The following is a 12,772-nucleotide window of genomic DNA, read 5'->3' as shown; positions in this document are numbered from 1 at the left end:
ACTGAAATTAATCAATATGGATCTTCAAAATGAGCCACTGCATAAATAGAAATTTCTTATGCTGTTGATAAGATTTTTATAGATACTAGTCAACAGTGGTAAACAGCAGCCTGAAAAATAAAAGGCTGCAGACTTGAGTCTTCCAAATTGGCTGGTGACTTCAGTCTGTCCCCCTGGAGATAACTTCATAGAAAAGTAGCTTTTGAAACCTTATCTTTTTTTGAATTTAAAGCTCCTCTGGCAACATCATAAATTGGGGAGCACAGATAGAAAACTGTGAAAAGTCTGGAAAATTTGTCAATATTACATAAAATGATTAACATTTTAAAATATTTGTATCATGCTTTTGAAAGGAAACAAACATCTCTTCAAAGTCAATGGTAACTGTATGTTTCACCTGTCTTAAATCTATTATTTACATCCATTGATTGTCTGTCAACAACAATGTTCAAATGAGCCATTTCTTTGACAGAGATAGTACACTTCTACTGGGAAAAATAATCCATTTTTTTTTTGTTTTTTCAGGCTTGAATTTTGCAGTGGTTTTGTAAATGTCCAGATTTTGTGCCATCCCAATTTTTTTACTTTAGTTCTTACGCTTTTTTTAATAAAAAAATGAAGCATATTTTCTCTGAAGAGATAAGTAAGGAATTCTGCATAACTCTTGGTGTCCCAGATATTAATTCAATGATCATTTAATTGCATCACAAGAGCTGTTGGGTGAGATTAAATTACAAACAGATGAGAGGAGACAACACATGTAAAAAAAGAAGCTGAGGTATCTGCAAGTGTTTCAAAAGTTCCCCAAGGTACCCTACATCGTTCATGCTCCAGAGAACCAAGGCAGCAGTGCCAGAATACCAGCTGATACAACACTTTCAGCACAAAGGCACTTGAATTTACTACCTACACAAGCTTTTTCATCTGCAGGATGCATATGTGTTTATGCTATTAATGCCTACATTCCCAGTCTCCTCAACCCATTGATTCTCACAGTTTACCCGCACTTGATGTGTTCCTCTTCACTTAACTCACAGAGTGGCATCCTGCTGGCAGAACCCCACCCTATATTCTTGCTGCTCCCCAGATTCCTGCTTCAGGCACTGCTGACAAATCAGTGAAACAAAAAGCTGATAAATTTGAGCACATCATTCATTTCCTTTTGACATAACGCCTGTGCATTATCTTAGATACAGTGTTAGGTAAATGCAGTTTCAGGTGCTAAGTGTCTAACAGACTATGTATACATGGGAAGTTTAGAATTTGAATAGAGCACATAGTTCTTGTGAAAGATGATGGGTTTACGTTTCTGAGTGCTGGCTGCAAAAATTGTAGAGCAGTCAGTTGTGCTACAAAATGGTACTACACCAGTTTTGAAGACAAAATTAAGTACTAATGCATGAAATACAGATTTTAAGTTGTGATAAGTGCAGATCTAATGCAGCTTTAACTGCAGAATTGCTGCTGCTGACTTCATAAAATACATCCCATAAACATCTGTTAATCTGTTCACCATTTGTCTCTTACCATTCATTTAGTAATCAGTTCTCATTTGTTCTACATATGGTATAGCTTTCCTTTTATAGCAGCTGCATTTAATGAACAATTGGAGGCACAAAAATATTACAGAAATTATTGTTTAACTATTCTCTAGCATTTTTATCTGTCATTAGGGTTGTTTGAATAAAAGTTAGAAAAGAAGTTCATTAAACACAGAGTAAGGAAGGTGTAGATGTTCTGTCATCTTCCTGAACTGGTAATTTGTAGTGGAAGTTCCAGTGACTATGCTTTGCACTCCTTTTAGCTCCTTTAGGCAATTAATTTTCTCTATTTATACTGTCCATTCCGTTTTGTGATTCACTGACGTCAACATGTCAAATTTGATTCACTTTTTGGCTTTGCTCTGTAGCTCTGTATCATATTAGAGACCTTTAGGTAATGCACTGAGTATCTTGCAGACCAACTGAGTGTGTTTCAGGATTTTTAGAAAACAATAGTTTACAAGATTTAAAATTTTGTCAGGTGTTCTGCTTAAATGTGGGAATCAGTGGTCATTAAAGCTGATTTGTGTGAAGATAATTGCCTTCTGGAGTACTTGTGGTTAAGTGTCATCTTAATTGCTTTTTTCCAAAAATTCTGGTCTTTAACAAGAACATTTTATGCTAGTAAGTGTTCTCTCTTACTTATTCATGCTTCAGCCATGTCCTGCATCCTGAACTTCATGAAAAAATGTAACAATCTTTTGTTTATAGGAGAGTACAGGTGAGAATATAGCTGTGTGCTGAAATTTTGCTAGTGTTAAGGGCATGATGCCAAATAGAGCAAATGCCTGTGGATTGGACAGCCCTTTGTCCTTGGTCAGACTTCACTGGTGACCTTGACCTGCAGCTATTGCGAGGAATCTGCGAATCTGTCAAGTGCAGCAGTGGGCAGAGGAAAAGGGCTGTTCATTAGAACTGACTGCTAGGATCAGATACCATTCCAGGAAAGGGAAATTTCCAGTCAGTTCCACCCGATTCAGCCACAATGCCAGGTGGGTTGGGGAGATAATTAAAGAAAGAAACAAGTAATTGCTTAAATTTGCTGAGCATTTTACAGATTGCACAGTGTAAATATTTTGGATATACTGTTTTCAGATGGTTGGTGAATCAAAATAGCTGCAAGTTTGATATGTGACGCCAGGCTTGTATATAGATAGATGTGTTAAGTTGGCATTGTATGGGCAAATGCTCAGTTGGGAGAAATATATAAATGATGACAGGATATTTTTGAAAGGATCTCAGGTATTTCTGAAAGGAATTTTCATTGAAAAAGGCTTTCTCTTTAGTGAGAGAAATGTGCTTGTTTCTAAATTTAACCATACTAACAGTTTACCACCGTCTTTTTGTCTGTGTGTCTTTTTCTCTTCCAGTGCCACCTTGGGCCTTAATAGCCATAGCCATAGTTGCAGTCCTATTAATCCTCACCTGCTGCTTTTGTCTCTGTAAGAAATGCTTGTTCAAAAAGAAGAACAAGAAGAAGGGAAAGGAGAAGGGAGGGAAGAATGCTATTAACATGAAAGATGTTAAAGATTTAGGGAAAAGCATGAAGGACCAGGTAAAGTACCTCTCCGTTTCTTGAACTTCTGGGTTACATTTGAAGGTTCCTGTTTGATGTGGCTAGAAAAAGCTGTGCTTGTTGTCTCAGTAGTGGCTCTGTGAAGAGTGGACTGATTGACAGCATGTTCTTAGTGATATCACAAGGGATAAACCTGGGTGTGGCATCACTGATGAAGTAGCCAGCCAATTTCACTGCTCTGCTAAAAAAACATGAGCAGGCATATAATGACTCATCCTTAAGGGGCACTTTTATCAAGGGTATCCTGCTTGCTTCAAAAACAGAGCAACTATGCAATTTTCACTGTACTTTTTTCAAGACCTAGTACAGTGTTTGTATATTTTACTAACAGTATTTCTTAGATTACATGATAAAGAAAAGTAGTTGTGAACTCTAAATTTCTTTTGACACAAAAGTTCAGCTGAGAAGAAAACAATAGTATAGAGGCAAAAATGAGAGTCAGAAACAAGGGGAAATAATGAAAAAGGAAAACCACAGGGACATTCAACACAGTGATGTTTGGAGAATTCATTTTGTGCTAGAGAAGAGCAGATTAAAGATAACAGGCCATACTGGGAGCTGTAAGGCAGCTGAGTAACTTGGAGAAGATTAATATCATGCCCTTTGAGAGCAGCATCATTTTCATAAGGGCAGAAAATGTTGTCCTTCAGATCTGCTTGGTGGAAGAGAAGCAGAGGTTGCAGGGCTTAGTACTAAGGGCCACAGACTCTACCAACACCTTCCTGAGGGAAAACAAAGCTTTTTATTTATGGGATTTTAGTATTGCCCTTTGTGGAGCAAACCGTTGGGAATAAGCAGCAGAATGAGGAAATAAATATGAAGTATCTGTTTTTCCTCAAATCTCAGAAATTTCCTAAACTAAAAAGACAAACAGCTTTTTCAAGGAGGGATTGAAGAAATTTAGAAATTGCTTTGCAAACCCTTGTAAGTAGGAGCAAATAATTTTAAAGATATTGCCTAGTCAAGTCTGCATTCCCAGGACTCCTGGGGATGTTGAGCTAGAGCAACAGGAGGGATTACTCACTCAGAAAGAGAGGATAAAAGCATGTTGAGGAATAAAATGATTCCACCATTTGGGATCTAGTATAGAAGAAAGCTGAGCTGAAGGCAGGTTGATCAGAAATACAAGTCAAAGCTGGGAACCTGAGAAATAAGGCCAGCTGGTCAGGAACAGGATACAAGAAGAGACTGTTAAAGCACGGTAGCTAAAGAGGCACATGGACCAGTCCAGAAGTGGTGAAATGGCACTGCTCAGTGATGGAACAGCCACCAGTGTGGCTCATGAGCCCATCTTAAGAGTCCTGGAACAGGTTAGCATGCTGTTGCAGGCAAGTAGCATTTAGTAGGGGAAGAGCAAAATGGGAAGAGTGGGTGAGGAGGCCTTACAAGTCTGATGATGAGCTGCAATAGATCACATGAGAGGAGTCAGAAAGGAGCTCAGGTAAGGGGAGGAAAAGTGTGGATAAGTGTAGAGCTATCCAAGACACTTCAGTTTCAGAGACAAGAAGATAAAAGACAATGCTGGAGACCCTTACATCCCCATTGCAAGTGGAGTATTTCAGATACTGCACTGGTGCATGGTTTGAACCTTGGTTCCTCCTGGAGATACAATGCTTGGTGTGCCATACTGGTGTACTGGAGTAACACCAACACAAGACAAATTCATACCTGAGAAAAGCATCCTCAGTACACAAAATCACTAATGGAGATGGAGGGATTCTAAGGTTAGAAAGATTAGTAAGACTGAGCTCAAAAAACATTAGAGCAGAAATTTTGAATTATCCCTTGAAGAAGATATGCTGGTGGTTTTTTTCTCCCTATGATGAATGTGAAATTAACTCCTCTTAAAGCACTTTGATTTAGCATTAATCCCTGTATTTAATGCATAGACTTTGTTCTGAGGTATTATTGCTAAGATATTGTGAGATGTTTGCCCCTCAATGTATGGAAAATTAGACCATCAGTTGTTGGGTTATCCTAGGCTACTGTTAGCTAGCTCCTCCCATTGAACCCAGAATAATTTGAAAGAACTGCTTTGATAATGCTGATGGAAAAATTTCTTGAGAACTTCATTATGCCCTGCTAATGATAATAAGCCTAATACTTTGTCATAGGGTAAATAATGTGCAATTTGTTGATTGATATTTATGTGGAATTTGTTCCATATCATGTAAGACCTTTGTTGTATTTACAATGTATTATTAAGTGTTTTTAATTATATTCATTAGGACCTGGATAAATGACCATGGATTCTTGGAAAATAAGTATTTGAAATGCAAAATTACATCATTTTATTGAGTTCCATTTGTATCTTTTTAATGGGAAAATTTGATAAAAAGCTGAATCCTGCATCTTTAGTCTACAAAAAGAGCAAAGACTTTGAATCGTTGCACAGATAGGTATTTTAAGATGATTTCATTAAAAACAATTGGTATAGTTATTTACACTTATATTTGCCTGGATATTTTAGGATTTAACTAGCATGTTTTGTTTTGCACAGTTAAACCTAAGGAGGGTAGATTCACAATTGATGTAAATGTCAGACCTTTAATAAGCAGATCACCAACTCTCCAGCCACCTCTCCTCACTGTCTGGGATTTCAAACCCAGGCTGAGAGGTTCTTATATTAGCACCTTAAATTCATTTCTAGCAGACTGACAGTGTGCAGATTTTAGTTCCTTGGCATTCGATAACTTTTGCCAGCTTGATTCCTAATGCAACATTTTGGCTGTCATTTTTTCTGTATGACGTGGTTTTTATTCTAACAGTTAATCTTGACTTATCAGTGCAGGTTTTAATACACCTTGCTGAACTCAAGGCAATGCTAAACGTAGCATATTTCAGTTAAGAGAATTGAAGCACTTTAGAGGCTCTGGCATAAAACAGAAAGGGGAATAATAAGAATGCCTTTTAGCTCTTCAAGGAAGCAAAATGTTAAAAAAGTAATTGAAGAGTAAGATGTAAATTTAATGCCATTATAAAGGGCAGCATACAGTACTAATGTTGTCAAAAACTGAAAAACCTACTTCAGTCATTGTTAGGCCTGAACCTGCAAGTGCTAATTACTTCTGCTTTCAGCTAAAAGTACATAATAGCAGGCTAGTCACGTGGCATCTTGCTGGATCCTAGTTCCCTGGGCACATGAAGCTGAAAGAGAGTGCCATTTGTTAAATTGAAAGCAACAGCTCCTGGAAATATATTTTTTATCTTAGTCTGGGTTTTTTTTTTGTTGAGAACTACTTTTATTCATGCCCATCCATGCCAAATCATTATAGAACCATGTAACTTGGCATAGTTCAAGATCCTTTTGACACAGTCAGCTCAAAAGTTACACGTGAAAGCTAGATATTACAGAAAGGGGAATAAATATTTGTCTCCTTTGGAATATTTGTGCTTCGAAATACCTACTTCCCTAAACACAATTTCAAAAGAGAACCTGTCTTTATATGAAGATTATCAAAAACTGTAGCTGAGGTGGAATGGGAGATGAGTTGAAAATAAGGTTAGGTTTTCAGTTTTGAGACCCATTTCCATTGTAAGCAAGGCTTACTTTTTCAAGTCTAGTATACAGCTCTAGCAAGGGCCACTGAGAGGATTAGATTCCTTCTAGGGAAGGCAAAATTGTTAATGAATGTACAACTGTAAAAAGGTCATTTCTCCATGTTTTTTACTAATGTTTGTGTGTGGATGTTTTAATTTTTATTTCTTCCTCCTATGTCCTCCTTGTCTATGTTGTGTCTCATGACTGTTCTGGATTGTCACTTGCGGTAGGTTTATTTTGCTATTTGGACGCACCTAGATTTAAGCTCTCATGCATAGTCTCCTGACAGCTCTGTCTCCTTAGCAGAGATGGACATGTAGTAGCTTTGATACACACATCAAGAGGCTGAACTAAATTGATTGGGTATTTTTTGGGTGGATATATATTTGAGGAGAGGCTGGAGGAGGGTGGAAGAAAAGAGGTTGTCATTCCTTCCATAGTTAAATATTAAGTCAAACTGTACCAGAAAGCTCAAGTTTAAAATTGATCAGCACATAAAAATAACTTGCTAATTATATTTCCTTTTTGTATAAATGTCACCACATCAAAAGTAGACAGAAGCAATGTGGTTTTTTTATGCCTTAGTTTCTAAGTGTTGCTAAAATGACTGCTCTGTCATGAAACTTGCTGTGGGCTCTCACATCATCTCAGTACAGTGCTCAGGCATTAAATTCTTAGTGTTCCATACTAAAGTATTTTAAGTGGTCTTAGTACAGATTTCTGCTGGTGCAACATAGTGACAATAGGCACTAGTGTTTTTGTGAGATCTTCCCATCATGGTTTTCATCTTCATAACTTTCAATCTCTACAAATGCCCCTGGTGGCTCCCACTACATTTTTTCTTTGAGGGGAAAAAAAAAGGCCCTGAAGACTGCTTCAAAGATGGTGTAATAGCTTCGGATTTTTTATGTCTGGATTTAATGCATTGGTACAGCAAAATTCTTTATTAAGCTCAGCCTGTGGGCTAAGAAAAGGAATAGACATAATCATTTCAGTCATAAACAGCAGCACTGAGAACTTACTAAAATTTAGCCCTATTACTTGGAGAGTAATTGTTGTTGTGGTCTGAACATTTTATTAGGTCACAAAGCATTTGTAGAAAAGGAGATTCGATAGTTCAGCCCTTTCTTATTGCATCAAGCTAAAACACTGTAACAAGTGAAGAATTTTTGGTTTATGATATGTGTGTTAAATGAAACAGGAGATTTGGCATTAGGTGTATGTACAGCCTGGAGTATGAGTAGTATGTTCTTGGCTCTGCTACTGATTTACTGTGCCCTTGAGTCATCCACCTGACTTCGCAGTATGTTTGTTTATCCTTTACAGAGGCCTTCCTTTTGCATTGGAGTTATGTTCTAACTTAATCAGAATATTCTGATTAATGTTCCTCTCTGAATAGCTGGTGTTATAAAGCGACGTGACAGTGACAGCTGCAATTGCACACAGCCAAACTTCAAGATACAATGTTTTTTTTTAGACTGATTCACTTTAAGATTCCAGCTGTTGATCATCAAACACCCTTGACCTCTTGTAGACAAAATACTGAAGGAACATGATTTTTAGTGTTAGGTGCCCTGAAATATTTCAAAGTAGAGTGCATTGACTTGGCAGCATGAAAACAATAGCCCAAATGAAGTCAGAGCAATCCACACTGACATGTAGAGAGCCTGAATTTCATTTGAAGCAACTCAAGCCTTTATTGCCAGAAAAAAAGAGGATCTTTCTGAGGGACAGAAGCTCTGTTGCCAGTGGTCCTGGCAGTGGTCTTTTCTTCTTCTGCAATATTTGGTTTTACATGCTTGTTTGTTTTCCCAGTTGAATGCCTAGGAAATAGTGAGTGTGTTTATTCCACAGTGCTACCTACCTTGGTGTCAGCATGCCAGCTCCCATTTGATGTCATTTTCAGCCCGTGGTGGTGTAAATGCTCACTGTGGCTTATCCACAATGCAGTGAGACATCTTAATTCAAGCTCAGAGAGATGACATGCTGCAGAGCCACTGCAGTGGAGACACTTAGTCAGAAACAATGGGGATGAGGCTTCTTAGAGAACAAGCCCAGTAAGTTTACTGTGATAGTCAAAGTGGATTGACTGAGTCCTTTTTGTATATTATTTCAATCTCAGCCTTGACCAGTTGTCCTGTTATTTTACCTGCCTCGGAGACAGCTGTGCAGTGTGCATAAAACTTCCTGAAAGATGTGAATAATGTTTATGAAGATAAAATATTATAGATGAGTATTTGTGTTCTGCAAATAGATTTTCTGTAAAACTCTTTTGAAATTTAGATTTATATTAGACTTCAGAAACCTAAAAATATGGCAGCAGTAGCTGTGAGACACAAGACTGGGCTTATTTGCATTCCTGTCCCTTCCTCTCAGTCACTCCCAATGGGAGCTTGCTTTGCACACTTCCAAAGTTTGTTCTCCTCCTTTGTTAAACTATTTTTTTATGTAAAGTAATTAATTTGTTACTTCTGTTGTAGCCTACTGTACTGTTAGGGTAATTCAAAGATGCAGATCCTACTCATTCTTTTACATATCTCATTTTCTACGTTGAAGGTCTTATCACTGTAAGCTTCCATTTCCAAGGATTTTTTTTTTTCATTTTCTTGATTACCAGACCAAATTCTGAATTCTTTATTCAAGACCAGAGTCTGCAAGTTCCTAATGGAGTGGCATTTAGGAAGTATGAAATTAGTCCTTAAATTAAGTGACTTGAATCAGACTCTCAAGACATTTACCTATACCGACAGACAGTAGGGAGAGCTAAACTCCTACACTATGTCTGAAGTTACTGGGTATGCATAATCTACAACAGGAACAGCCTTTCATATTAATGAGGTGTACATTTTAAAAAAATTAAAATAAAAACTAAGTATTTGTGGATATTGCTTTCTTTTCAAGCAAGGGTATTTATTTTTTAAAAATTGATAAATAATAAATATGAATAGCAAATAGCCTTCAAACATGAGAATATCAGGTACTTAATAAAGTCCTATTTAGAAGATGATCAGAGGATTATCTCTTTTTAAGGCACTAAGCCAATAGAATAGGTCTGTGCCAACTTTTTCTCCATAGATCAAAGTGGCACTCAGTAAATCATGTCTGGTTATATTTAGGTTAATTTTCACTATCAAATATGTGTAGTCCTAATTATATAGTATGACAGATTTTCCAAACGGAAATAAACGTTGTACTCTGGGTGGTCCTCCCAGGTCAAGGAGCCAGCTCTGTCCCAAGGCGTGCTTCCATCTGGCCCACTGCCATTCGTTTCGGGAGGATGAAGAACAATTGATGGAGCAGCATGCACTGGCCAAGCAGCCTAAGGCTGCCTCCCACTCACAGCCTGCTGCTCAGTGCAAGCAAGCGCTGCCTGCCATATGGCAGGTGGGGGCAGAGCACGGCAGCGTGCTTGCAGGAGTGCCTGCTGCTTTTAGTTCATATACATGGGCCCTGCTTTCAAAGCACAGCCCTGACCCATAGGATGAACTTCTAAAATAGGCTCCCAGGCTGAGACCAGCTTCATCTTTTTTCAGCCTACTGGCTATAGGTGTTTATAAAACTTCAAAACCAGGTTGATTTGTGAGCTTAAGAACTCCAACTTAAATTAATATATTCATATTTTACACTGAACACCTGCAGCATTTTCTGTACTTTTCTGTTGCACCACATTAAGTTGGTATTTTAGCACCCAGACAATTCAGCAAGCTCTTAAACTGAGTATGATGACCTCATGTCATGGAGCTCCTAAAGAAAGAAAACCTTTTGAATAACCCGAGACCATTTAAAAGCTGGATAACAAGCAAGGAAGTAATCAAGCAAGTCAAGGCGTCGCATGCTGAACCCAGCAGGGTTTTTCTCATTGTGTGCATCAGTGTGGCCCACTGCTGGTATGTGAGGCCAACATTCTTACAGCAGTAATGGCAAAGTAGATTGCACAATGACCAAAGCCTGGCGCAGCCACTGGAAACCCAGGCGCAACATGCTTTTTAAATTAATTCATGGAGAGAAAGCAGATGCTGAATGAATGAAATGCTGCCTTTCCTTCTGAGGGACTCTGATAGAGAACATGTTACAATTGCAGGCTTGTCTGCTTTGTGACAAGGAACCAGGCAGAAATTTTTACAGGCTTTTGTTTTCCCTTGGGTTAAAAATTGGCCAGATCAATATTATGGTGTTCTTGAATGGGAAAGATATTGATAAGAGGTGCACCACCATTAGTAGAAAAGCAGTCATTTCTAGTTGTGGAAGAAAAATTGCCTTTCCAATAAATTCATTGTTGGACATGGCACAGAACATTCTTTCTACAAGATCTTACTGTTTTCTTTTTTCATCTCACCAGGCATTGCACAAGCCTGAGGACCGGGCATCATTCAAACACTAAAACAATATTTTCTTCACCATTCCAAAAGAAATGATGGAAGGGCAGGGGGATTTGGTAATCAGGACAGCAGCATGCACCATGCAGCAAACACTTAGAGGCTGCAGTCAGTGTTCTGTTTTGCTTCCCAATGTCTCTCTTCCTTTCTTAATGGTAACTTGTTTCCTTAAAAGTGATGCTGCAGGCCACCCCATGAACAGGAGGAAACCCTAAAAATTCTGTTAATGAAAGCATTTCTTTATATACAAAAGTGAAAGACACTTTGCATTTTAAATGGTTTGCAACATAAACTAGTCATTAACAGGATGTGACTCAGTCACGACTGTGACCTCTGCCTCTCAGTACAGGGGCAAGTACACTTGCTCCCCCAGCAGCTTTGTTACCTGAGTCTGCCATCACTTTGCTTTCCTGAAGCTTCTACACATCTGGAATCTGGAGGCAGCCAGCAGAGCAACTGCCCTTGCAGGCTCTCTCATTTTCTACATGTAGTTTGGGGAAGCATTAAAGTAAAGTTTTTTTAAGCCCCAGAATCTCTTTTGTGGTTTATGGTTGATAGTAGTGGGGCAAAGCCAGTGGCAAGGTGCAGGGGTTTCAGTGGGACTGAGCTGAAAGCAAGGGATGTTTGCAGTGTCAGGACGCAGTCTCTCTGGAGAGAGGCTTTTGTCAGCTAAAGGAATAAGGGGGAGAAAAAACCCAAGAAGATAAAACCCTCTACAGGGTGTGGAGTTTCAAAAGAATTGAAAATTAAGCATTTTCTTTAAAAACTCAGAAGAAAAGAGGAGGCTGCAAAACCACTCTTAATAACACTGTGGAAGTGAAGATGCAACCAGCAGATTGAACAGTGGATCTCAAATTGCTGTAATTTAGCCCTTTTTGTTGTAAGAATTACTACTGCAGAGTAGTGGTTCTGATTTCAGTAGACACAGATGTATCACCTTGAAATGTTTGTACTGGATTAACACTTTCTTGGTACATTCCTACACCTGCTTACATATAAGCCTGTTTTTCAGGTACTTGTACACATGTGAGAGGGCGTAGACATTTCACTGTTGCATGTTTCTGCATCTGTAATGCAGAAATGAAGAAACTACTTGAGTAAAATTCATGGTCATCTCAAACTAGAAAAGATAAATCCAGTCTCCAGCACAACGCAATTATGCATTTCTATGTCGGATATTTCACGGAAAAAACATATCAAATGTCATGAGGTTAAAGAAAATGTTAGAGAAGACAAGGCCTACATTCTGAATTCTTTGCATCTAAATCCAATCTTTCTCAATACAGTTTATCAGTTGAAAAGGCTTGATGAAGAAGCTTGCTTATAATTAAAAATATTTTGTTGTTTATAAAACAAATAAAATATAACTACTTATTTTAATTGATTGTAGCAATGCAACAGTGAGATTCAATACAGTGTGATGCAGTATGCTGTAAATTGTAGTAGTATTCCATTAAATATTGATCTTTCATAGAATCTCAATACAAAATTAAAATCTCTCTGGGGTGTTTCAAGTACTTTGAAGGAAACCAATTCTTCTTCCTCTTTGGAACTCAGCAGCTAAATCAAACGTGAGAAACTGGTGCCTCTTTTGACTCAGCTTCTTCCTGAAGCATTAGCCTCTAGTTTGAAAGCAAATTCCTCTCTTAACAGTAAACACTATTATTTACAGACTGCTGTAGAGATAATAATTTGTCTTTTTTTTTCTCCCCCCAGTACCACAAACTTGTCCATATCC

The 12,772-nt window shown here is 38.1% G+C and overlaps 1 protein-coding gene across 4 annotated transcripts in view; it reads left to right on the top strand.

Annotated features, from left to right (window-relative positions):
• The window catches only part of SYT1 (synaptotagmin 1), a 332,112-nt gene that overhangs the window by 242,225 nt on the left and 77,115 nt on the right, over positions 1–12,772 (top strand). For all 4 annotated transcript variants that reach the window (XM_086884216.1, XM_086884217.1, XM_086884214.1 and 1 more), the window contains one exon: positions 2,912–3,096. In XM_086884216.1, coding sequence (XP_086740342.1) covers positions 2,912–3,096 — 185 coding nt within the window. The remainder of the gene's footprint in view (positions 1–2,911; positions 3,097–12,772) is intronic.

Source organism: Cyanistes caeruleus, chromosome 4 (assembly GCF_971803275.1).
Source record: "Cyanistes caeruleus chromosome 4, bCyaCae1.hap1.1, whole genome shotgun sequence".
Taxonomy (NCBI): Eukaryota; Metazoa; Chordata; class Aves; order Passeriformes; family Paridae; genus Cyanistes; species Cyanistes caeruleus.
Note: the sequence above shows the minus strand (reverse complement) of the source record. Positions and strands in the feature narration are given on the sequence as shown.